Genomic DNA, 26805 nt, shown 5'->3' with positions numbered 1-26805 from the left:
ATGAATGTTATTGTAACACATTTGTTTCTGCTGAGTCCTTCTGTCAAATATTATTTCAGCAAACAAAACAAAACTAGAAATGTTTTGAAACAGAAATCCTTATAAGGGAGTAGACACGAGACAAATAAACAACACATAGGCGATAGACAGGAGAAAAAATCTGTTGGCTTACTGAGTTTTTTCATCTTATCTTATATCAATCTACTAAACGGTTTTTAAATCGAACCGCAATTCTAAATTTATCTTTAATAACTATATTACCTGAGGTTTTGTAGAGATCTGTGATTATCAGACTAAACCGATGGGTGGACGGGTGTTCATCCTAAAAGGTAGGGTATCCCGATTGGGGTCCCATTAGACTACTTATTGGCCTACCCTACCTTTTGGGAGCACCCATAACTGACTAAATATCGTAAATGAAGCAACGATCGCAATTTTTGACACCCCTGTCTCACAGTTCCGGTTAAAATTTTCCTATCAAAAATCGAACATCGAAATCCCAATGGGGATAGAAATTCTATTGTTCCCAGCTCAAAAAATCCAGGGGTGGTGTTTTGGGGTCCAATTCTTTCCAGCTAATTTCCGGTGGGTCTGGAATTGTAGAGTAATTTTCCAAATTCTCACTGCGGATGAAATTATGGCCGAATTCTCCAGTTCGGTGGGTGGGGGTCTCAGCGGGATTACGACACAGGGGTGTCTTTTGGTACCAATTGTAACGCCTTCATGTAAAAGTAATAGGGCATGGTTTTGGCTAGCAAATGTGTATTCACTTGTACAGTCATCTTCTCTAATTCGAACTTCTATTATTTGAATCTTTCCATAATTTGAATTAAAACGTGGGGGGAAACATCGGTCAGCGGGGACTTACGGTGACTTGTCTTTGCCATTTAAAGAAGATGTAGGCTGTCTTCTCTAATTCTGTAATATGACATGCCACTAAAAATTATTTTTGAAATTTTAATCCAATCAACTGGTGTTTAATTGATAAAACCACTGTGGTCATAATAAAACAAAGCCTTTCTGACACTTTCTGGAATGAGATATTCTGTTTTATATGCATTTAATAGAGGCTTGCATAGGCCAAGTCGATACAGTATAAAAACACACACGGCTCATTTTGGTCAGAAATGGCTAAGAAAATGGAATTTTAAGCCTTTTTTAAGTCCATATGGCTTTAAATGAATACGGCTCCTACAAAAGAAAGCTCAGAGGTAACTTATAAGAAACATTTTTTATAAGAATATTAATGTTTTATAAGAAACATTTTTTATAAATATCGATGTTTTAAAAGAAACATTTTTTATAAATATCGATGTTTTAAAAGAAACATTTTTTATAAATATCGATGTTTTAAAAGAAACATTTTTTATAAATATCGATGTTTTATAAGAAAATTTTTTTATAAGAATATCGATCTTCCCAGTTAGGGTCAGGGTTGGAGCCCGAAACAATAACATAACTATGCTAATTATGCTATTAATGATGCAATCTTTACTGTACGAGATTTTATATTGACAGCCCTCTTGGTTCTTATAAAAAAAACCGTATTTCCTCTCGCAGCACTGTTTGTTTACACACGTCAAAAAGTCATAAAGTGCAGACGCTTTGCTCATAACTGGTCGCTCAATAACATATTCCAACAAAGGTCGGAATTTCTCGTTAACTTCAAAATTAGCAATTTTGGAAATAAGCAACACATTTTCAAAGACATTAAGAAAATTTGACTCATAAAATAATATTGATTTAATAGAAAGCACTGTGATCTCAACTTTAAGAAGATTTTTTAAGTGTCAAATTTTAAAAGAATGTTTTCATAAATTTATCAGCACTGTGTTAGCATCTATACCAGTTGCCGCATAAACTGACAAAGTGGCATGGACCCGAATCAACTCCCTCATTTCGAACTTGGTATTTCGTATAGGAGGTGGCTAAACAATTTGTGTCATAGAGTTTGTTTGTAACGTTTCACGTTGACTTGTCAACTGGATATTGCAATTTATCTTGGAGATATCAATTTGTAAAGATGAATCCTCCTTGTGCACGTTGCAATAAGACTGTATATCCTACAGAGAAATTAAATTGTCTGGATAAAATATGGCACAAGGGTTGTTTCAAATGCGAATCTTGTGGTATGACCTTGAACATGAAAAACTACAAGGGATACAAGAAGCTTCCATACTGTAGTGCTCACTATCCCACTACCAAGTTTACAGCTGTTGCTGATACTCCAGAAAATTTGCGTTTGAAGAAAAATACAACAAATCAGAGTGGGGCTGTTTACCAGAAAGAATTTATTAAGGAAAAGGGAAAGTTTACGGCTGTTACTGATGACCCTGAAACCATGAGAACAAGAAAGACACAGCAACAAGCCAGCGGCGTTGTATATCAAAAAGATTTCATTAAGGAAAAGGGAAAAGTTACATCTGTTACTGATGACCCTGAAACAATGAGAACGAAGAAAACACAACAACAAGCTAGCGATCTTTCATACAGGGGTACTGCACCACCAGGATCTCGAGAAGCTGATGGTAAATTATTTACAACATTTTCAACATATTCTACATGGTGTCAATTAAACATAGCCAGATAGAAAACACAATTGATAAATTGAAGTTCAAATCCAGGCGGTGTCAATCGAACAACTTTGAACAAAAATCGCAATTGAACGTAATCGAATGTAATCGAACGCGATCGAATAATTGTGATTCAATTGTTGAACGTGATCGAATCTCAATCAAACGGCCGATTCCTTGGCTGGTAATATTCAATTGTGTTTGATTGCGTTCGAGTAAGGTTAGATTGGTTCGAATAATAGTTAACTATGTTCCACCGGTATTGATTGTCAATTACATTCGATTAATCTTCAATTACGATTGTGTTCGATGAGTTTGATTGTGATTGAATTAAATTGGATCACTCCGATAGAGCTTTTTAGCGTGGGCGACCGAGCGCTTTAAGTATGGTACGAAAGCGAATAAAATCTAAATCAATCGAACGTAATCGAACATAATCGAATACAATCGAACGTAATCAAAGCAATCGAACCGCAAATCCTGGATAATATTCGATTGCAATTATTCGATTGTGTTCAATTGCGTTCAATTGATTCGGCGTTTGATTTGTTCAATTGACACCGTCTGGTCAATTGTTGGTTCATTCACGATCACGGCAACTCAAATTAGAAAATTACTAGCTACCAATTCACATCCTAATATAATTGTAGTACAATTATATTAGGATGTGAATCGGTCTTATTGTATGTTTCATAGATATGCTCATGGCAGGCATAGAAAAATTGTTCTGTTTGCCTCACCTGTCCGCATCATGTTTTCCTCTGACTTTCCTGTGCAGCAGAGCTAAGTGAGAAGAATTTTGAAAAGGCAAATTGTTTTTTAATATATAACGGTGTCAATCGAACGAATCAAACTGCGAATCAATTGAACGAACACAATCAAATAATTGTCATTTGATTGCTGAGCGCAATCGTATCGTAATCAACTATTACCCAGGATTTGCTATTCGATTTCTTCGATTACGTTCAATTGCATTCACTCACATTAATCACTCTCGTCTTGTAAGGTACTTGCACGCTCGCTCTTACTTGATTTTCCAATTGGCTCTTCCCTGCTCTTCCAGAAAAAATTTGATATAGGGGGTGGACGACAGGAATGGTCAGATAAAAAAACACTCCAAATTTTTCCACCAATTAACTGATTTTTATTAGAAATCCAGTAGTTTCGATTGTTTTTGTATTGGAAATCCAGGAATTTCAAAAAAAACTATTTGCCTCAGAATTCTGCCGTCGTTCACCCCCTGTAACAGACTTAAACTGGAAGAGCGCAATGGCGTATTGGCCGCCCAAGCTAAAGCTTCAAAGGTCTTTGTAAGGTCATTGGTCGTTTGAAAAATGAAGGAATTCGATGGGGCAAATCTGACGTAACGGTTAAAAAAAAGTTAATTTATTTCGAAACTTTATTTTTTATGCTTGAAGCTTTTTTAATGATGTAATGCAGGCAAAAATGATTGACAAAAATTTTTTGCTCATTTTCACAGGAAAGTCGACATCGACGGCTAATTTAATTGAAATCAATATCTTATTGAACTAATCGAACATAATCAAATCTCAATCGTACATAGTTCGACTGCAATTGAATATTACTCAGAAATTGGCTGTTTGATTGAGATCCGATTGTGTTCAACAATCGTATCGCAATTGTTCCATCGCCTTTGATTGACACCATCTGGATATATAGCTTTTTTATTTAGCTTTTCTTCACAGAACACGACTGCAGGTGGAGAAAAACGTTACTTTATTTTAGCTATACACAACAAAATACAACAAGGTGGGCGGATGAAAAGAAAATGGCATACTTTCTAATAATCACCTCTTCAATCAATTTTCAAAAATTTTATCGCAGCATGCACCGTCATCCTTGAAAAAATTACCATTTGATAGTTCCTTGAGATTTTCCCAGACATTTATTTATCCGGAATTAAATCCTAGGTCCTCCTCTCTTGTAATTATGTCACTCAGCCAAGTGGAATACTACACCCATGTTTAGAACTGGGGCGAACCCGAAAAATATTTTTGTTTCCGGTCCACAGTGTGACAAAAAAACACTCACCTGGTCGGCTGCGAAAAAATCTTTTTTGTTCCCAAGCTGGTCCTCTTTCAAATGAAATAAAAAAATTTCAGATTTTGAGGACTTTTTAATTGTCGATGTCGTCATTTTCTGAGCTATTTTCCTTTAGCTTCCTCAAATATTGAATTTTAGGTAGATGTTGTGATAATCCTTGGATAAATATCTTTCATTTGAGCCATATTTGAGCTTCTAATTTTCACTTTCATTTTCAAGCCCCAGTAAAAGTTATGACGTCACATGGGGACCAGCAAAATGATCAACATTTTTCTCACCACTCGTTTTTGTGATCTATAGGCAACTACTTTTTTATTTTCTGGTTTACAGACATTTAGAGATGATTTTTTGGACCGGAGGATGGAAGAAAAAATTAAAGTAAAATTATTTTCAAAATCTAATGTCAGAGAAAATAAAAGATATATGCTTTGAGGAACCCAGAACACCAGATATAAAAAAAAAGTTTGAAATGAAGCACATTTGAAAATGAGAGTTTGTTGTACTCTTTTCCCTTCCTTTCCTTGCCCATATAGACTGAAGTTTTCTAAAAAAAATCTTTCTCATAGGGGTTTGGAAGAGCAAAAATAAATTAAGGTTTTCAAAATGTCAATTTTACTTTTATTTTATTTTTACAAAAAAAACGTCAGACCATAGACTGGAGTCGTTTATAATGCGTGCAATACTAATAATACCAATACTAATAATAATAATACGGGGTTTAGTTTGTATAAACGACTGGAAGAATCCGGTGTTCCAGCCTTATAGATACAGGGGCTAGCTACGCAGAAACTTGCATGGCCCCCGTCACCGGAGGGGCCAGGGGGGCCATGGCCCCCCCCAATATTTTGCAAAGTATTTTTTTTTTTACTTTGAAAAATCTTATATATACCGTTTAGAGGGGTGAAATAAGGGCAAAAAGTCGAAAATTTTCTTCGTCGCCCAACCATGGTGGGCGACATATTTTTTTGGCCCCCTCAATTCGATGCGCACGCCGGGGGCCATGACTTGCGTAGCGAGAAAACAATTTATCAAGCAACAACAAACTCTCAAAACGAAATCGACTCAAATGAAAAACGTTCAATAAACAAATCCACACATATTTTTTTTCTCAAGAATTATTTTGAGCAGGAAAAAATTATAATTGCAATATTGATACTTTTCTTTTGTTTGGAGTTAGTGTGCACAAAGGTTTCTAGACGACTAAAATTGTTCCATTCATTACTTTTTGCTTTATTTCTACTATGTATAAATTAGTCGTCTAGCTTGCTAGACTAGTCAGACCAGAAAATAAGTAATTGCCTTATAGACCTAATTGATTATTTAAAAAAGTTAGTTTGCTTTTAAAAAGTCTGTGCACACAAAAAGACATTGTAGCTCTCACTACAATGTAGTGAGAAGTTCAGAATTGGAATTTCAGAATCACCGATCGAAAAAGTTTTGTTTTTCTCTGACCGCTAAGAAAAGAAGCAGCTTCAAACAGGGATTCCGACATCCCTATTATTCCCAGCTCTAAAACAGAGTGTCAGAATTACATGAAGGATGTTGATTCTAGACCAAATTATGGTAAGCACCAAAATACAAATCCCTGCCCCATTACAAAGAATTGGTAAAATTTAACACAATGATCCAGGGGGGGGGCACGCAGTTACTACAAGACAGTATGACACTTACTACCGTGGTGGTACTGTATTCAGAAGTTATGAAAACAGTTACTACACAGTGTAGTAACTGCTGTTTGGGGGTGGTGCCAAACACTAAAACTAGCACTTTTGGTGTAGTAAGTGCTTATATTTTAATTCTTTTTAAAGAACTTTCAAAATTTTTCACAAAAAATGATTTTTTTTGTGAAAAAATTCTTTGTTAAAAAAGATATTTTTGTTATAAATGGACGAAAAAAAAATTTGAAATTTTTCTCAGACCCAACTTTGAAATTATGCTTTCCCTAATTATCATTAAAATGTTCTCAACAGCTGTTAACCAAGTAAATTAAAAGAAAATATAGCACAAAAATGGCTTTAGGTTGAAAAATAATCGCAATTTAGGGTAATTTCGAGCATGTTTTTGATGATATCACTCAAAAACAGGGGTGGTACCTGGAAATCTTTTCTGAAAACAGTTACTACCAAGGTGTAGTAACTGCAAAGGGTGATGGTCCTGAAAAAAAGTGTTGAAAAAGCACTTACTACACATCATGTCTTGTAGTAACTGCGTGCCCCCCCCCCTGAATGATCAGCTAAAAACATGTACATAAATCCTGTATTTCATATTTCATATTTAAAGGGACATAAAAGTACTGACAAAATTTGTAAACAAACTGTATTCAACGGGATACAAAATCAAAACAAATGTCACATGTCAAAATAAAAAAAAATAAAAAATATGGTTGATTTTGATTGTTTCAATTGTTTTACAAGTTTGTTTTGAACGCGTGATTTTAATTGTTCTCTTTAAAATGACACGTGGTTCACGCAATGTTTGCGTTTTACTACTTTAATGTCCCTTTAACATGTGAAAAAAGAAAACAAAGAAAAATGACACAATTAATGGAAAGAGAAAAGTTTGTCAATATTTTTCAAGTTGAAAATAAACCAGTGATCACACTTTTACCCAAGTACAATATTTTGCCTAAAAATATGATTAAAAATCTGAACTTCTGAATAATATATTCAATATTGCACTTTGTACTGTGCCACAACTATTACTTTGATTGTGTCTGAAAATCAACAATGGAGATTTCTGGTTGTTACAGTACTTTGCAAAGCAGAAACTACAAAACAAACCAATGCTTTAGAAAATATCTCAGGATTCTAATTTTGACTCAAATTTTTACTTAATTGATTGAGGTACTTTAATATTACACTAATGATGCAGATTGTAATATTGAAAATTCTCTAGTAATACTTTTAAATACCCTGCAAATACCTGCTGTAGTTGACACATGTTGATACAAAATAGTCATTTACAAGCAAAATTATACAAATAAAACACCTTTTTTATATTCCTTTCTCTATCCCTCCTTTAGGTTCATCTTCTTCACTTGAAGATACCAGATATACACCACGTTCAGAGCCAGTACATCAAGCACCAGCACCCACATATGATCCAGAACCAGAGTACGAGCCTGAGCCAGAACCCGAACCTGAACCCGAGCCAGCGTTACCTGAACCAGCAGCGGGAGGGAGTGGTGGAAGATATGTTGCAATTTATGATTATGCTGCAGCTGATGAGGACGAGGTAATGTTTTTATGAGTGCAGCTGTCTTCTACACATTGGGCTTACAAGGTGAATCATTTGAATCGGATAGCACCTGCACTGCGTAAAATATGCAGATGTTTATCAGTGTCACAAAAATAAATTTTACAAAAAGTAAAACGCTGATAAGTTAAAACATTTTTTTATGTTTTTTTGGATAATTGCAATCGACTTTTAAAATTTGTCACATCAATATAAAACTTGATTCAATAAAAAAATGCTATAGCATAAGATTTTTTCGTAAAATTCAGCCCGATATTGCGAGAGAAAAAAACAAGAAATGGCCCATCGCCTCTTGAGGTCAAGAAATGAACATGAAGGGATTATGGGGGGAATGTTATGCACACTTTATTCCACATCTCCATCTGAATTACTATACAACATTTCAAGTGATTTGGACAAGGGATTCAGATTTTATGGCAATTTGAAATTTTAAGATTTAGACACTTTGGGGCGGTTGTAATAGTAGGGGGAAATTTGTTTTTTTTAGGTCGTTCGGTTGTTTTGGTCAAAGCACTTGTTAGGCGAGACCAATTTGATTCGTTGTTTTACGGGCCCGACTAGACTGGAGTCGTTTATAATGCGCGTAATACTAATAATACCAATACTAATAATAATAATACGGGATTTAGTTTGTATAAACGACTGGAAGAATCCGGTGTTCCAGCCTTATAGATACAGGGGCTAGCTACGCAGAAACTTGCGTAGCGAGAAAACAATTTATCAAGCAACAACAAACTCTCAAAACGAAATCAACTCAAATGAAAAACTTTCAATACACAAATCCACACATATTTTTTTTCTCAAGAATTATTTTGAGCAGGAAAAAATTATAACTGCAATATTGACACTTTTCTTTTGTTTGGAGTTAGTGCACAAAGGTTTCTAGACGACTAAAATTGTTCCATTCATTACTTTTAGCTTTATTTCTACTATGTATAAATTAGTCGTCTAGCTTGCTAGACTAGGGCCCGACTGACCCTGAAATCACATACTTTAAAGGCAGAAAGTTTCGCAAAGTTTAAAAGTTTCGCAAATTATGGTTTTATCCGAAATTTCACAGATAGAAATTTCGCGAATTCCTATAAAATTTACCTTTTTTGATAACAAAAACTCATAAAACACGCAAAAATTTAGCAAACAGTGCAAAAAAGTTTATTTTTCGCGAAAAAAAGTTTCGCTTTTTTCAAGTTTAATTTCTTACCTGGAAGAAACTGTCGCGGGAAAAGATCAAAATCGCGAAAGTTTCTGCCCTTAAAGGGACATAACAGTACTTGCGAAATTTGTAAACAAACTGTATGCAGCGGATACAAAATCAAAACAAATGTCACATGTCAAAATAAAAAATAAAACTAAATATGGCTAATTTTGATTGTTCAATTGTTTTACAAGTTTGTTTTGGACACGTGATTTTAATTGTTCTCTTTAATGACACGTGGTTCGCGCAATGTTTACATTTTACTACTTTAATGTCCCTTTAAAGTAAACTGAAATAAAAATAAAGTTTATTTTGGTTGTACATTTTATTTTTATTGCTTTACAGACTGCAAAAGTTTCAAAACTTTGGTATTTTTCCAAGGTTTTGAGAATTTCATGTTCAATTTTTCATTTTATCCATGAATTCGAGCTCTTTGTGTCTTTTTATTTTATATTTCGCATTTTTATCAAAATGTAGTAGTTTTTGCTCCCTTTTTAGGAGGTTTTATAGGAGAAATTCTACTTTTATTTTTAATTTTTCGCCGACCGACCGACCCTCTTTTTTGGGTAGCTTGACCTGTAAAACAACAAATTTAATTGGTCTCGTCTTATACATTTTTGGAAAGCTAAGGGGTAGGGGAATCAAAATAACTTAGTTTCCAAATTTTTTTTCGGACACTTTCGGACACAATCGAGCGATATTACAAAATGCCCTCTACTATAATATTTGGATTTCTTTTTTAATATCCACCATGTGTTTGGGTAAGTTTGTGGAGAAGGAAAAATTTGAAAGAATTGGGCAAGTGGTTGAAATTCAGCAGAAAAAAACATGGGGGGTGTTCCCCACCGAGCAAGTAGGATTAAAGGCATTAAATGATTTTAGTAAAGGTCAGTGTGAGGTTTGGGGTGGACAACATGGTGTGAACCCCCCCCCCCAACCAACCAACCTTCTTTAATAAAAGATTTTTGTCTTTGGCGTTAGAGAAATTTAAATTTTTTGCTTTTTATGAACGGTTGGTAAACTTCGACTGTAAATTGTGTGGGCAAGTGATATTTTTAAATAGGGGAATGGTCCAGGGTTTCAGACCCCTTTCCACAATGTTAAGTTACACTGGATCTATTTAGGGTCAGATCAGTGCTGGCAACTGCAATGGTAGGGACCTAGCCCCCAGGTAAGCATAATGGTTTTTTGAAAAACCTCTTGCCCTCTCATTTTTGAAAATTTTTTTGAAGCCTCAAGTCCCCAATTTCATGCGTTTTTTCCTAAACCTTGACATTTTTGAATAAAAAAAAGTCATTTCTCTGAAAAAGACAAGGTAGCTTCTGGATAAATTTCAAATTCACCTCTCATTAGGGCTAGAAGTAAGGTTCTTGACGAAGATATCTGTAAATTGAAAACTTATAGTCTATTAGTAGTTTTTGTCGCCATGACCCAATGGGTTTGTGGTCAAGATGTTTGGTTTCTAATCATAATTAGCTTCTGAACATAACTAAGAGTACACTTAGAAAATATTTGAACTGTCTAAGAGAGAAACTCAGATTGAAGGAAGGAAAAAAACCTGTCGATCTAAATATTTTATTTCCATTTTAAAGAAGAATTTTGAATTAGGCTGACTTGGTTTTCATGTTGCAGCAATAAATAGTGCATACTTAAAGTGAATGGGTTTTAAATATGGCGTCGAATAGCCTTTAATATTCGACCTTCCCAATTTTTCAGGTGTCTTTCCAAGAAGGAGACATTATCATTAACGGCGAATCGATCGACGCCGGATGGATGACGGGAACTGTCGAACGCACTGGCGAAAGCGGTATGTTGCCCTCCAATTACGTCGAAGAAGCTTAAAAATTTTGCATCAAAATCAAGTATACGTTCACACATGAAAAAGCAAAGTTAAAAAATATTTTTTATGTTAATAATTTTTTTTGTTTCATTTTTTTTTTTTTCTTCATAACACGTTTTAGAGAAAACTCTTTTTCATATATATCTCTTACTTTTTGGCTGTTTCTAAACAGTTTTAAATAACCATATTAAAGTTGAAAGTTCTTTATTGAGAGAAAAATTTTGTTGTGTAAATTCGTAATTAAACCCAATTGACTTTCATTGAGTCACGTAAACATTTTTCCCCGTTTATTTTTTGTGCTTTTTTTTATGTGTATACATTTTAGAAATTTTCTGTCCGTCCGTCCGTCCTTTTACAAAGTTACGTAACAGCTAATATTCAACTCAAATTTGAGCGTATTGAAAGAACTGTTTTACCGTGTGTCCAAGAAAAAGCGGAACATAATTTACATGAAACGCTCATTTAATTAGCAAATTTTATTGAGATGCCTTGAAGTTTTTACAAGATACTTCACTAATTGGTCATTTAAAGTGATAGAGATGACGCGTTCTTTAGAAAAAGTAATAAGATTCTATTTTTACATCTTAACGACCAACCAAATCAAATAAGAGCTTGTAAAAACTCCAGCTTGTCCCATTTTATTACCTTCTCATTGGTTTCTCATGTTCAAAACCTGCCTTGAGTAGTAGTTAATCATTTTCAATAAATTTATTCCAAACTTGATGAGATGAATGAATTTTATGAATTTATGCCCATATAAAATCTGTTCTACTTTTTATTCGGACACACTGATCAAACCTTTTTCTTACGTCATATTCAAAGCTTGTTTGCAAAAAAATACGAGTCTCCCATATTCCCATACCGTATGATAATAACTTAATAAATTTTAAACCATTTTTTTTTGTAAATTTTTCTGTTGTTGAATGCTACGGAGTACTGTTTTTGTTTCTTTTGTCTTATATATACATTTTTTTTTGTTTAGCTAGTCTGTGTCTGAATCGAAAATCAATAAATTTGTGTGTTTGTTTATTAATTTTCAGCTTATAAAATAATGGATAATAAAATGACATTTTATACGTATATTATCTTTGTCTTAATTATTTTCCACACCAGAAACTTGCTCTTCTTAAGTTCCCTTCTAGCTTTCAATTTCTCAAAAATTAATTCTTTATTTCAGAATATTCTACTCACTCCAATCAATATCTTTTCAACGAAAATTAAACAATATCACACCCTTGGAATTCTTTTGCTACCAGCTTGACGTTTTCTTATAAGAATTATAAAATATTTTATAAAAGATTTTTGAAGCCTTCGGATGTTCTTAACTTTTTGAGTTTTCAGCCTAACAATGTTCTTAACATGTTCTTTTTTTATATAAGGAACACGTTTATAAGGAACTCGAGGCTGAAAATGGTCCAAAAAATAAGGAATTGTTTAGGAACTGCTCAGGCTGAGAATAAGAAAACAAGTTTTAAGGAACAGTAAGAGATGGTTATCCAAACTTAGCAGCTATGTAAATAAGGAACTTTGAGGCTTAAATTCTCTGTAAAAATAAGGAACTCCAGACTCAGAGCAAAGTTAAGGTTCCTTATAAAAAAAACCTGTATTTTGTCCCTTTTCTTGAGAAATTGGGTTTTTTAGAGTCCGTGAAGCCTTAAAATGTTGTTAACTTGTTCTTGGCATTTTTGCCATCGAAGCTTTGTGTTCTTATAAAAAAACGTGTAGCTTACAACAGAAAACGAACTTTATACACAATAATCATTCTTGTATCAGCAAATACGGTAAAATTTGTAACTTTTTAATGGGAAATGTGTAGGAAATAATGATTTTGAAATTTCACATCTTTGGATTGAATAAAGTTTTACCCTGAAATTCTCACAGCGTAATCTATACCCAAATAGAATTTATTCCTTGTAATGAAAATTGTCTTCAAAAATTTAATCAAAACATTATTATCTTAACAGTCATTTTATAAAATTTCAAAACTTTTGGTTGCCATAAACCTATATTTAGACAACCAAGAGATGCTGTGGACATTTACAGTATATGGCCCCCAAAACGTCCGTCCAAATTGAAGTCTTTCTATTGAATTCAGAAAATAGTGAGCGTTAAATTTTAAAGTTTTAACATATCTAGTTTTTTTCCCAAAAGATAATTTTCTTAACAAAAGAGGTTTTTGCATGATTCTTATTCAATCAAAATTGAGTCACATCTTTCTACTGGTCCCTACGGTGGTTTAAAGTTTTTTCGCAATATCTTGATCAAAAGCATAGCACCGACATCAAATTACTATCAATGTGTATGACTTAAAAAATCAAAATTTACAAGTTTTGGAGACAATATACTGTAGAAAATTTATAATTCCACACTATTGTCACAAGATTAGAAAACATTACGTCATGAACTATCTTCTTCGGACACTACCAGGCAAAATCAACATCGCTTTTTCACCAAGGCCCATTTTACTGACCTCCTTATCCTCGCTTGAAAATCTTTTTCGAACAACTTCAAAACAAAACAAACACGGTATCAATAAAAAACAAACAAAGCTTGCGATTATAAGTAGGCCCCCAAAGGACGTGATACCGGCTCTTTCGGCCGCTTGGTGCCCACGATTCTGATCATGGCAATTGTTACTAAACCATTTCATCTGGAGTCGTTCAATAGTTCCGTCGTATTTATACTTTCGGACGAGCTCTGATAAGATGTTTCTATACGTCGAGCCTTTCCGCATTGCTAGGCTGTATCCGGCGTCGGGGACGACTTTACCGACCATTCGGATACTACAGTCGGGTTGTCGGACCATGTAATAACGTAGAATGTAATAATCGTTGATCACTGCATTCAGTTTCCTACGAAAAAAAAGAGATGAAGAAAACTTTTAAAAAATTATTTAAATATTGATTCTGTCAAAGATACCAAATGAGATAGAGTTTTTTTTTATAGAAAAAGTAACGAAATTGTTTTATTACAACCAAATCAAATAAGAGCTTCTAAAAGCTCCATCTCGTCCCAAAGATACCCTACAGAAACCTTTTAAGGTACCATCATGGTCATGTTCAGAAAATTTAGGAATTTCACATTTCATGGAAAGGGAAGCACCTCGTACCAACATGTCCTAGTTCTCCTACTGAGCTTATATGCATGCATACGCCCGCCGCCCTTATGTTCCCGCCCCCTGCTTAGTCTGCAAAAATAAATCAGAAAATCAAAACAATAATGATGATATATCAAGTCGGTTGACAAGTAGACGATGCTATCGTCTGTTTTAGAGGGTCAGTAACCGCGGGAAATTATACAAGCGGATAGTCAGGGCGTCAGGGCGGTTTACTCCTAGTTGGCAAGAAACTTACCCTGATTTAAGATCTCTAATAGCTTGTGACGTATCAGCATAATTATATCTCTTCATAAAAAGAAATGTCTTCTGAAATGAGGGATCTCGTTTAGGGTCAAAATATTCAACATATCCTGTGTTCAATTGTGTTCCAAACTTGAAAGATGCTGTCGGATTTATAATCTGAAAGCAAACATAAGAAGGGCGGTAAGGCTAAAATTTTCATCAGGTTGAACTTTTCGAGGGGTAAATTACTCAAATAAAATGTACGAGATTTTTTGATTTTATGTGGTTTTTTTTGTGATTTTTTTATTTTTTCGTGATTTTGTGATTTATTTTTGTGTGATTTTTTAGGAAGGTGTAGGTGATTTTTTCGAGTAATTTATTTACCCCCAGGAACTTTCGCCACATTCCTTTTTCAAAGTTCGGCAGAAACATTAGAAAAAACTTCGCCAATTGCCTAAAAAGTTTCCCCTTTAAATAAAAATTTTCAGGTTAAATCTCGTGAATTATTTGAGTCTCGTCAGTGAAATTAAGAGGATTTGATAAGAGTTCATCTGAAAAATTCGATGGAATCTCTATAGCTCGAAAATGCACAGGGAACGCAAATTTGTTCAATCATCGATAGTCCGATAACGATAATTAAAGGTTTTGTTTTTAAATACGAGTGATATCGTTTGCTTATTCATTTTAATTCACAAGCTTTTTCACATTGGATTGACACGGATGTGGAGCAAGATTGGTCAGAAAAAGGAAAGGAAAAACATTTTTTACTCATCATATCAGCATAATTAATATAACAATAGCAAGACACTGTCCTGATATGAACTATGTGTCTGATATGAAACAGGAACACTTATGTAAAAACAAAACCTTGAAGGAAATTTCGAGATACGGAGTAAAATTTATAATTTTTAGTTAAACAGTTATTCGAGTTAAAGAAATTCGAGTTGAAGAGACTCAACTGTATTTTCGAACTAAACTCTTACAAAAAAAAAACCGTTCATTCGAGTTAAAGAAATTCGAGTTGAAGAGACTCAACTGTATTTTCGAACTAAACTCTTACAAAAAAAAACCGTTCAAATTTCGAATCAAACCTTTTCATCTTTCAATCCATGGATGGGTAGTGATACAGTTGAGGCTACCATATTGGATGTCAAAACAGCAGTGTAGGTTGACATGACAATCAGCATAAACAAAGCTACACTAATTCCAATCACTCTCGAACCCAATTTCACTGGATTCAATGCACCAATATCACGGGCAAAAGCCAATCCAGTGAAATAGTTGACACTCTCCCATAGTGGGTACACAGGTGTTTTGATAGACAACTTCTCAGCAAAATATACAATCAAACTAGCCGCTAAAGTCAAGGATAACAAAACAAACCACATTGAAGCGGATAGAGGCTGGAATGTTCGAAAATTGAAAAGGGTCATGTTAGATTTCTGTGCGACGGTTACTAGTGCCATTCCACCATTTAAATATGATTCGTCTGTGAAGTCTAAAGCTAAAAGTCGGTCCCGTGTCATTAAGAAGGGCGCAATGATGACGTCAGCTTTATTTTGAACGACGTCACTGACCATTCCATTCCACGTGCCGTTAATTTTAGCGCCATAAAAGCCATCTTCCACTAATAAATAAAATCAAAATTAGAAAAACTTGTTTGTAGGTAGTATCGTGAAAATAAATTAAGTCTGTCTCAAAATAATATATATGGCAAGTAAACGAAAAAGTCTGCAATTTTAGTTTAAAAAACGTTTGAAAAAACGTTTGAAAAAACGTTTGAAAAAACCTTTAAAAACCTTTAAAAACCTATAAAAAACTTTTTAAAAACCTTCGAAGAACCTTTAAAAACCCTTTAAAAGCCCTTTAAAAACCCTTTTAAAAAAGCTTTAAAAAAGCTTTAAAAAACCTTTACAAAACCTATAAAAAACGTTTTAAGAACCTTCAAAAAACATTAAAAAACCTTCAAAAAACCTTTAAAAACCTTCAAAAAGGCTTTGAAAAACCTTTACAAAACCTATAAAAAACCCTTTGAAAACCGTAAAAAACATCAAAAAAACTTTTAATAACCTTTAAAAACCTTTTAAAAGCCTTTGAAGAACCTATAAAAAACCTTTAAAAAACTTTTTGAAAACCTTCAAATAGCCATAAAAAACCTTTAAAAACCTTTAAAAAGCCTTCAAAAAAGCTTAAAAAAACCTTTACAAAACCCATAAAAAAACTTTTGAAAACCTTAAAAAAAACATCAAAAAATCTTTTAAAAACCTTTGAAGAACCTTTAAAAACCCTTTAAAAACCCTTTTAAAAAAGCTTTAAAAAAGCTTTAAAAAACCTTTACAAAACCTATACAAAACCTATAAAAACGTTTTAAGAACCTTCAAAAAACCTTTGAAAACCTTCAAAAAGGCTTTGAAAAACCTTTACAAAACCTATAAAAAACCCTTTGAAAACCTTAAAAAACATCAAAAAAACTTTTGATAACCTTAAAAAAACCTTTGAAAAACCTTTGAAAACCTTCCAAAAAACTTCAAAAACCTTTTTAAAAACCTTTAAAAAAACCTTTACAAAACCTTTTAAAAGCCTTTGAAGAACCTATAGAAAACCTTTAAAAAACTTTTTGAAAACCTTCAAATAGCCATAAAAAACCTTTAAAAACCTTTAAAAAGCCTTCAAAAAAGCTTAAAAAAACCTTTACAAAACCCATAAAATTTTTTTTGAAAACCTTACAAAAAACATCAAAAAATCGTTTAAAAACCTTTGAAGAACCTTTTAAAAACCTTTGCAGAACCTTTAAAAAACCTTTGAAAACCTTTAACAAACCTTCAAAAAACCTTTTCTAAAACCTTTTAGAAGTCTTTGAAAACTTTTAAAAAACCTCTAAATACCTTTAAAAAAACCTTTACAAAACCTTTTAAAAACCTTTGAAGAACCTATTAAAAACCTTTAAAAAATTTTTTGAAAACCTTCAAAAAGCCATAAAAAACATTTAAAAACCTTTAAAAAGCCTTCAAAAAAGCTTAAAAAACCTTTGCAAAACCTATAAAAAACCTTTTGAAAACCTTAAAAACATTAAAAAAACCTTTTAAAAACCTTTGAAGAACCTCCAAAAAACCTCTAAAAACCTTAAAAAACCTTAAAAAACCTTAAAAAATTAAAACCTTTTAGGCCATGGCCAGTGCCAACAAAACGTTTCACCTTTTTTCAAAATGTCCGTGACCAAGCTTTTAGAATTGATTTTGGTCAATTTGAGGGTACTGATTTGGAATTTGAATGTTACCAAGCTTGCAAACCCGCAGTTTTTGCGTAATTTTCGATTTTTTTGCTTTTCCAGGCAAAATTGCAATGCCTGAAAATTCATGATTTTTGGGGGACCTATATCACGTGATAGAGCTCTTCAGGCTGAGCAGAAAAAAAATATTACATCAAAGTCTCAACTTCTCTAGATCAAAAGTTATGGGCGTTTTTGTGGTCAAAAACTGATGGAAAACAGGGAATTTCTCCACAATCTGCATAATTTATGCAAAATTAAACACCTTTTTTCACCACAAGTATGCCCATAACTTTTGATCTAGAGAAGTTGAGACTTTGAAGTAATATTAATTTTTTGCTCAGTCTGAAGAGCGTGGTATAGGTCTTTTTCTAATTTGAAGACCCCCCAAAAATCATGGTATTTCAAGCCTTGCAATTTTGCCTGGAAACGCAAAAAATTGAAAAATTACACAAAAACTGCGGGTTTTCACGTTTAGTAAGATTCAAATTCGGATTCAGCCCCTCAAATTGACCAAAATCAATTGCCAAAGCTTGGTCAAAGACATTTTGAATTTGTTCTTTATTTTTGAACATTTAACCATCCACTGGCCACGGCCTATTTTAAAAAACCTTAAAACTCACTCACACTTGCAATCAAATCAAAAGAAAGTACAATCATGGCCGAAATATATTGAGATTTTAGTATTCTAACATTTTTCAGAATTTAAAGTTTGAAATTTGAGCTTTTAAATCCTGAGATTTAACTCTTCTTTCCAACTGTAGTTTAACCAAGTTAACGCGCTTCAAAATCATTTGTGGTGTTTGAAATTTCGCAGGGAAATCCCCTTTGTCTCAAATATTTTGTCCATGATTGTAGTATTGGGCTCTCAATAAAAAAATTGAATATTTGGGGTGGGTGTTGAAATAGTTTTTGGAAATTAACCCCCTCACAAGGTCAAACCCCCCTGGAAAAACATCAATATAACCCCTGGACAATAGTCTATCCTCCAGCCCCCATCTTTCAGGAAGGGCCCGTTTTGTTTATACATTCCAGATGAGATGGAGTTTTTATAAGATACTTTAATGATTGGTAATTTGAGAAATTAGAAATGATGCATTCTTTAGAAAAAGTAACAAAATTGTTTTATTACTGGTTAACGACCAACCAAATCAAATAAGAGCTTGAAAAAACTTCATCTCATCCCATAAATTCACCAGTAATTCACCTACCAAGCCAAATTTCAAACTGTGCTTTCATATCAGTTTCCAAATATGACATCATATCAATACACAAACCAACACAACAAAAGGTTTCTACTTTCCTATCTCCCATTTGTAGATTTTTCACATATTTCATACATTTGCGACCATGACATTTCTCATTGTATAACGGAATGGAGGATACGAATGGAGGATCGATTGCAGTAACTATTCGAATTTGAGGATATTTGATAAAAAATTGTGGACGAAAATTAGTCGTGTATCGAATCAACTCATCTGATTTTTCAATTTTGTTTTCAGAGAATTTTCCAATGGTTTGTAATGTGGATCTTGTTGGATGATCTTTCGATTTTTGTTTGATTGTCAATACAGATTGAGTTTGCAATTCTGATGACTTGGACCTGAAGTTTAAAAAGAATATATCAAAGATGGGCCTCGTTGAAGAGTGATGAAACTTTGGTGAAAATGTGCTTTCCATCTCTCTTCGTACGATTACCTAGATTCTAAGCTCCCTTTTCCCGCCTGATATTGTTCCAGCCCGAATGGCATAGGATATCAGTTCCAATCCTTGCCTGGGTGTCCAGGGAGGGAAACTTTTCGGAAACTTTTATTTTGCATGGTTACTACCTGGTCTTCCTAAGTCGATTTACTACATTTTATTATCAGTAGACAGTGCATGCGTACTTTATAATTATAGGTTCGTATATTTAGCCCAGAATTCGTCGACAACAGGAGGACCAGGAGAACTCTCGGTATATTAAAAATAAAAATTGTCTTTTGATGTTTTACTTACATTGGACAAAAACTTTCGTTCTTTGTTTGCAAATAAAACACATTGATCGGTTCAAATTCAACATCAAATTTCGAAATTTCGTTTTCCAGCAAAATCCACAAATAGTCATCGCTCGAAACCTCGACAATGTGAGCTGCGTGTATAACATTTAGTGTCGTCACCATTGGCAATAAACAAACAAAAATCTTGATTCCAGTTGATTTCAAATATTGCAAGTGTTTCCCGATTTCACCGATTTTTGTATTTCGGATTTCATGAATTTGATAATCGTTTGCTGCTGGACACCATATCGGGGAAACATCGGGTTGGGTCAGTAAAATGTACGGTTGATGAAAAAGTTGGATAAATTTATGAATATCACAAGATGACTGGTGCAATATTTGTAAGTCCTCTTGGCTGGTCTGGTCAAGCTAAATAGATGCAAAAGACGAGTTAAAGGTTTTGTTTTGTTTGACAAGTTTTTTCACATTGGATTGACACGGATGTGGAGCAAGATTGATCAGAAATTAAAAAAGAAAAACATTTTTTTGAAATATGAAATGTGTGTCTGATATGAAACGGGAACACCTATGTAAAAATGAGCTCAAAACAAAAAAGTTTTTCATGCTTGGTAAAGTTACCTAGCTTCCGTAATTTCCACCATTATAAAAGTATGTACCAATTTTTCCTCTCTCTCTAAGAGTCAACTTTCGATTTTTGGCTCGGATATACCCGTCACCTCGGAAACCTAGTACCCCCCTATGGCCTTATATTAACACTGCTAGAAGACTTTTAGAAAAATGATCATTTAAAGGGGAACATAAGTGATGAAAAATATTACCTTCTTATTTGGTAGATGGTTTTCAATTTGATCACGTGATTCATCTCCAGTCCCTCTCAAACAGTCTACCAATTCGTTCAAGTTGCCGCCCTTACTACTCCTGCATATCAAGGGCGTGCTGGGCGTAATACATTTTACAAAACATCGCTCGATAAGTAATGTCCTCAGTATCAAAACCAAAATAAAGTGAAAAATCCGTTTTCGAGACGCTCTCATTATGAATCAAATATCAAAAGAATTGAAAAAAATCAAAATACCTAAAATAAAGGCGAATGAAAAAAGTTTAGTTATATTAAATAGTGGAATCTACCCAAACAGAAACTCATGTGGAAATTATATATGTTATTGTAGAATACTGATTGAAGACTTTGAAAAATGATGGCTTAGTCAGCAGCTGAGACCGGTGGCAAGGAGTGGTTTATCAACTGGCACATAACGTTGTTTCACCGTTTATCTATTGTTCAGAACGTCGATATAACGTTAGATGAACGTTGAAACAATGTTGTGTGCCAGCTTGGGGTCCACTCTGGTATGAACCAACAACCTAAACAAAGAGGACAATCGCCATCATTGCGAACGGCTAAAAAGGAAGAAAAATTCCTGCACGATTTTAGATTTAGATTTCACTGTATAAAAAGAAAGTGGGAAAAATATGAAAGATAAATTATAAATAAATTGAGGTAGAGTCTGGATCGCTTCGCAACCCTTAAACGAATAGAATTAGTCTTATTGCGTCCTTGATTAAACATAATTTAGCTAGCCGTACCAAATTTTAAAGCCGATGCATCCCCGAAAAAAATGAGGTTGAATAGACCTTTTCATAAATTATGTCACGAACATCAATTGCCTCGTATTCAAACAATTACTATGGTGATTATGTCCCTTGAGACATTAAATTATTTTTTTATGAAAAGAAAGTAGTTTTTATAAAATCTGCTGGGAGTTAATCACCATGGCAATAATTTCAAAACGAGGCAAGTGATGTTCGTGACGTAATTTAGGAAAAGGTCTATTATTACAAAACGAGATGATATTCTCGATTCTGTGATCAAGACAACTAGATGATAAAATACACCATACACCTTAAAACAGCACCTTCTAACACGATAAAAGAATTAGAAAAGGGCATGTAAAAATATCTAACCCTAAAAGACCTATAGAACAAAAGGCCTAATTAGCACATAATGTAGCTTAGACCTTTACAAAAGGTGTAAAAAATATAATATATCATATAAGAGAAACCCCTAAAGAAATAGAATCTAAAAATATTAAGACTATATTAAAACTATATTAGGAGTTAAGAGAATATTTTCCTTGGCATGTTTTTTGTTTAAAGTATTTGATCCCAGGATGGATTAGGATAATCAAAATCTTTATCTAAGATAAAAATATGTTCTAATATGTTTTCATCATATAAATTATTAGGATTTGTGTAGTACTCAGGGTTCTTTTATTAGTGATTTCATCTGAAATTATTTCAACATAGTCCGTATAAAAAACCCTGGTCTGGAAGCCTTTTGTTTCTTTCCATTGTTTCTTACTTGAGCTTGCGTTGAGAAATTAGTTTGTTATGCTCACTTTTTGATCATGTGATTAAATCTTAAACCAATCACAAGTGGAGTACTTGGTAACGTGATCAAAAACTGAGCAAATCGATTTTCATCTTTTGATAATAACAAAGGAAGAGCTAACAAAAAGTTAAAACAATAAGCTTCCAGACCAGGGTTTTTTATAAGGACTTAGATTTAAATAACATTGACAATGTGGATGTTGGATGCACAAATTGCTAAAAAAAAATTTATGAATAACACTATTTTATCAACATGTTCTCATAATTTTCAAACAAACTTTTATTGTTCTTGCAAAAGGAGTTTCATCAAAAATTATTTCCATTTGCCACAAATTCCTTGCACAAAATTCAAAATTACTTGCTTTAGATGTTATGTAAATATAACACTTATGTAATACATTTTAACCCAGATGTAGACCCGGCGGAAGCGGGGACACTGGGAAGACTCCAGCCTCCCCACTTTTGCTCAAGTCAAATGAGATTCTTTTCTCAAATTTGTAGTAAATTTTATCTCATTTTGAGCCCTCAGCCTCCCTACTCTTACGGTTGTTCCGCCGGGCCTGAGATATTCTCATAATTTCCAAACTACCTTATTCTGTTGTCTCTTACAATCAAGCTCATTATATTTGGCACTTTTTTAGAAATTCATATATTCAAGGAGTCCAATCCCTTCCCCTTTTGTCTACAAAGCTGCAGTATTGGCAATCTTCTTGCAATAGATCCCAACAGCTCTGATGGGTTTTCCACACTTTTTTTTCTAAAAAAGTGCCAAACTATCATGAGCAGATTTGTACAAAAAGTATCTTGAAAAATCATAATTCTAGACTAGGGCCCCTCACTTGTAAGTTAGAAAATTCATACCTCTAAATTTGAGTTAGTTTTCTAAGAGGTCTCAAAGGTTACGAAAATTATTTTCGACTCATTTAGCAATTAGATCATAATTTCCACACCTTACTTAGAGCTTTGTTGGTCCAAACAGGTCCCTAACAGCAAAGCACAAAAGGCTTTTTCAAAGTGCTAATAATTCTTAAAACCTGAAATCAACTTTCAAAGTCGAATATCTTAGCATAACAATGAAAAATTTGTTCTTGCATAAATATCTTTTCAGATGTGATTTTCCTTTAAAAATACAAAGAATTGTTCAAATGCATTAGCTCTTTGCGATTTCGTTTTCCTTCAAAAATACAAGAAACAGCTTCATACTAAAATTGTTGCTTTCAAAATAAACAAAGAATCTCTCTCTCATCCGATCATCAAGGGACCTAAAATTGTCTTTGAATTAAACTTAAAGATAAATTCGAATAACGGAAGCTCGAATAAGAGAGAGTTGACTGTATTCAATGGCAAGTCATTTTCCTTAAAAAATACAAAGGATTGCTCTAATATAAAAAGTCCGTGTGATGTCACTTTCCTTCATATCAGAAATATAAGGAAGAGCTGTAAGATAAATATTTTTCTTCTAAATAAACAAGGATTTATTAATAAATATCTATTACCCAGCTGACACACAACGTTGTTTCAACGTTGATCTAACATTATATGGACGTTGTGAACGTTAGATGAACGTTGAACAATGTGGCGTGCCAGCTGGGTATTACTTATATTACATCTATTACTCTAATTCGATTTTCTCGGGACCTAAAATTTTCTTCCTCTCCAGCTGAGGGGACCAATTTTTCAATTCATATTACAATTAAAGATGGAGTAAAAGTTGGCTGTACAAATATTTATTAGTATGTCCATTCTCCTTTAAGAATACGAAGAATTGTTTTATTATGATATTTCCAGGACGTCATTTTCCTTTAAAAATACAAGGAATGGAAAATTGTAACATTCCTGAGATATTTTTTTCCTTCAATAATACAAGAAATAATTTTAATAAACATTCTTGAAACGTTATTTTCCTTCAAAAATACAAAGAATTATAACATTACCAGAATGTTATTTTCCATAAAAAAACAAAAGGAATTGTTCTAATAAAAATAATCCAGATTCAACAGAAATATTCGTACTAGTAATAACATGGTTTAGAGAGGGGTTATTAATCCAAAATCACCCGAGAATACCATGTTATTCCGCGTTAATTATATGGTCAAAAAAAGAATTGAAGAACAATCAATCGTTTTTTTTTTGTTTTTTTTCGAAACTTATAAAAACATTCGAAACTATAAAAAACATTTGATTGACACTCTTATCTAGATTTGCTTAAAAATTTTGTGCGATATTTTGTTAACCAATCAAAATGCTCTGAAGATATCGTACGATACTTTTCAACCAATAGAAATTCTTGTTTACATCAGGGCGATTACAAAAAAGCGGGGTTATTACGGATTTATCGCCCCGTTCGTCCCTTACAAATCTAAGCTAAATGTAATCAACCATATAATTATAAGCAAAATCGACTCCAATAGAATGAAACATGAAACAAGTTAGGTTTAAAGTTTCGTTAATTTATCACATTTTTATCTTTTCAATATTTTTTTTGGCCAAACCAGAAAGAAAATTTATACAAAATACTACCTTTTTAAATTTTGTTCAAAAAAAAAAGTGAAGCCAAAAAAAAATTTAATAAACTTATCTATATAAAGACCGAAAAAAGTCATAAACCAAAAAAAAATTATCTAAAACTTTTACAAAAAAAATCAAGTCTTTGGTATTTTTTTAAGAAATTGGGACAAGCTGGAGTTTTTACAAGTTCTTATTTGATTTGGTTGGTCGTTAAGATGTAATAAAAGAATCTTATTACTTTTTCTAAAGAACGCGTCATCTCTATCACTTTAAATGACCAATGAGTGAAGTATCTTGTAAAAACTCCAGCTCATCCCAAGAAATTGCTACTATTGATTACAGGAATATTTTCGCGTCCGAAACATTTCTCATCATTTTTCGTAAAAATCGTAAAATTTACCGGACGCAAAAATTTCCCGGAAACTTTACATTACACAGGTAACGATTCTATGTAACAACAAAATATAACAAGAAAAACATTTTATGAAAAATAGGTAATAAAAAATCTATTCTAGAGAATTAAAGAAAAAAAGGTTTCTAGTCTATCCAACTCCAAATGTAAATTTAGCTGCTAGATAGTATTCATTTTAACCTGCTTTTTTAACAAAGAACTAAAATTTATCAAATAAAACTCTATTGACCCCTGAGTTCAAAGTAAAGGCGCTAGAAGCGATTCTCTTGTTTGAAATGAAGGCACTTATCAAAAAATGTACCTTGTGTAAACCGTTCAATTCAGTATATTCATGACGTAATTGTTTTAAAGGGTTTGTTTTTAAATAAGACTGATATCGTTTGCTTACTCATCAATTTTAATTCACAAGCTTTTTCACATTGGATTGACACTGATGTGGAGCAAGATTGGCCAAAAATAGGAAAAGAAAAACATTTTTTTTGCTTATATCAGCATAATATAACAATAACAAGACACTGTCCTGATATGAAATATGTGTCTGATATGAAACGGAAACACTTATGTAAAAATAAAACCTTTAACGGAAGTACCCAAAAAAGGCCGTGTGTTTTGCCACTAATTTTGATTATAGACAATGAGACTAGTCACAAACACCCTGGCTGTTACTGGAAAAAACGTTATAAATATCATGAATTGGCAGTAGGGAAGGTTCGTAAGGGATAAAATAGTTTAAAAATATACCCCATTGGAAGAAAAAAAATGACAGAGAAAAAAACAAAAAGAACAATAATAAATATCATACAAAACACAAAAAATATAGAAGATTTTAAAATTAACCTTAGTTTTTATCCATTGAGTCGAATGAAGACTTCACACGTATGGTACGAAGGCCAGACCAAGACCCTTTATTCATATCCAAGACGTAATGCTTTATACGGAAGCACCTAAATTAACCCAGGCGTTTGCCACTAATTTGATTGCTTAAGTTTAAGATTAGTGGCAAACGCACGGTTTTTTAGGTGCTTCTGTCTAAAATATTACGTCATGAATACCATGAATTGATTGCTTGAAATACTTTTTTAAAGTTTGTTAAAGTGAGAATGGCTCTGAACTTTCTCATTCCCGGCTGAACTTTTCAATTTATACATTACAACGAAAAAAAAAAGAGTGAGACTCTGGAAAGGTAAAAAGTTGTTAGGTGGTCCCAAGGTCGTCATGTATTTTCCATACATTTATAGAAAAATATTTTTTGCCAGTACGTCCGGGAAAAGCAGCGGAAAGATCCCGGAAATTGCTGAACAGGGGATGAGAAAGCTCATGATAATCCCCAGATAGACTCTTTAACCGTTCAATATCGACTCATGTATCATAAGCCAATAAAATGATGCATGAACAAACTTAACTTTATTTTTAGAAGAATTTGAGAATTTGAGACAAACTTAAACAAATCACTGTGTGACCACACCCCTCTATAGAAAACTCACAAACAAGATTATCTATAAATTGTTCTAGAATCTTTAAAATTGTTATATCAAAAAATGAACAGAAATTATTATCATAATTAATATATTCCATTGTATGAAAAAAACTTTTTCCTATATTTTTAGGAATTGATTAGTCACGTATCCAGCCTTTCTAATTCAGATTTATTTGCGGCGACAAAAAATTCTGGTTTCTTAAGTACAATAAGCACTATTACGTCGGCATTTGCGTCGGCAATAGCCGAATGTCGGCAATAGCCGAATGCCATCATGCATCACGCGAATTAGAATGGCTGCGTATCTTATTGGGATGTTAGTTCGTCCAAAAGCACAAAACACTTAGAACTTATACCTTTATATTCTTTTAGAAAACTTTGTGTTCTTTATACTGCTTTTAATTTTTTTTTTCGAAGAAGAAACTTACGCCGGTAGTGCGAGAATGTGAAGACGTTACAACGCAAGACGCTAACGGGAGGGCTGGGAC

General features: G+C 33.2%; 2 protein-coding genes across 2 annotated transcripts; one reads left to right on the top strand and one right to left on the bottom strand.

Annotated features, from left to right (window-relative positions):
* Positions 1-1897: 1897 nt before the first annotated feature.
* On the top strand, positions 1898-12007 carry LOC136823049 (LIM and SH3 domain protein 1-like). Its single transcript, XM_067079344.1, has 3 exons — positions 1898-2528; positions 7660-7871; positions 10804-12007. Exons 1-3 carry the CDS (start codon positions 2024-2026, stop codon positions 10927-10929), a joined length of 843 nt encoding a protein of 280 aa, XP_066935445.1. The 5' UTR covers positions 1898-2023; the 3' UTR covers positions 10930-12007.
* Positions 12008-13206: 1199 nt separating this feature from the next.
* Positions 13207-20566, bottom strand: LOC136823051 (glutamate receptor ionotropic, NMDA 2A-like). Its single transcript, XM_067079346.1, has 6 exons — positions 20351-20566; positions 19531-19940; positions 18747-19138; positions 15359-15894; positions 14281-14444; positions 13207-13779 (listed from the first exon to the last, which is right to left on the bottom strand). Exons 1-6 carry the CDS (start codon positions 20564-20566, stop codon positions 13332-13334), a joined length of 2166 nt encoding a protein of 721 aa, XP_066935447.1. The 3' UTR covers positions 13207-13331.
* Between the last annotated feature and the right edge of the window lie 6239 nt (positions 20567-26805).

This window comes from Clytia hemisphaerica, unplaced genomic scaffold, assembly GCF_902728285.1.
Source record: "Clytia hemisphaerica strain Z4C2 unplaced genomic scaffold, Clytia hemisphaerica genome assembly, whole genome shotgun sequence".
In the NCBI taxonomy this organism is placed as follows: Eukaryota; Metazoa; Cnidaria; class Hydrozoa; order Leptothecata; family Clytiidae; genus Clytia; species Clytia hemisphaerica.
The sequence above is the reverse complement of the archived record's forward strand: the minus strand, read 5'-3'. Positions and strand labels throughout refer to the sequence as shown.

Bases quoted from the DNA above. Each gene is read 5' to 3' on its own strand.
- LOC136823051 (XM_067079346.1), bottom strand. From the start codon at position 20,566: ATGAGAGCGTCTCGAAAACGGATTTTTCACTTTATTTTGGTTTTGATA. The intron at 15,895-18,746 runs GTAGGTGAATTA...TTTATTTATTAG, and splicing joins ACAGTTTGAAATTTGGCTTG to TGGAAGATGGCTTTTATGGC. The intron at 13,780-14,280 runs GTAAGTTTCTTG...TTTTTTTCGTAG, and splicing joins ATTAGAGATCTTAAATCAGG to GAAACTGAATGCAGTGATCA.
- LOC136823049 (XM_067079344.1), top strand. From the start codon at position 2,024: ATGAATCCTCCTTGTGCACGTTGCAATAAGACTGTATATCCTACAGAG. The intron at 2,529-7,659 runs GTAAATTATTTA...TCCCTCCTTTAG, and splicing joins AGGATCTCGAGAAGCTGATG to GTTCATCTTCTTCACTTGAA. The intron at 7,872-10,803 runs GTAATGTTTTTA...CCAATTTTTCAG, and splicing joins CTGCAGCTGATGAGGACGAG to GTGTCTTTCCAAGAAGGAGA.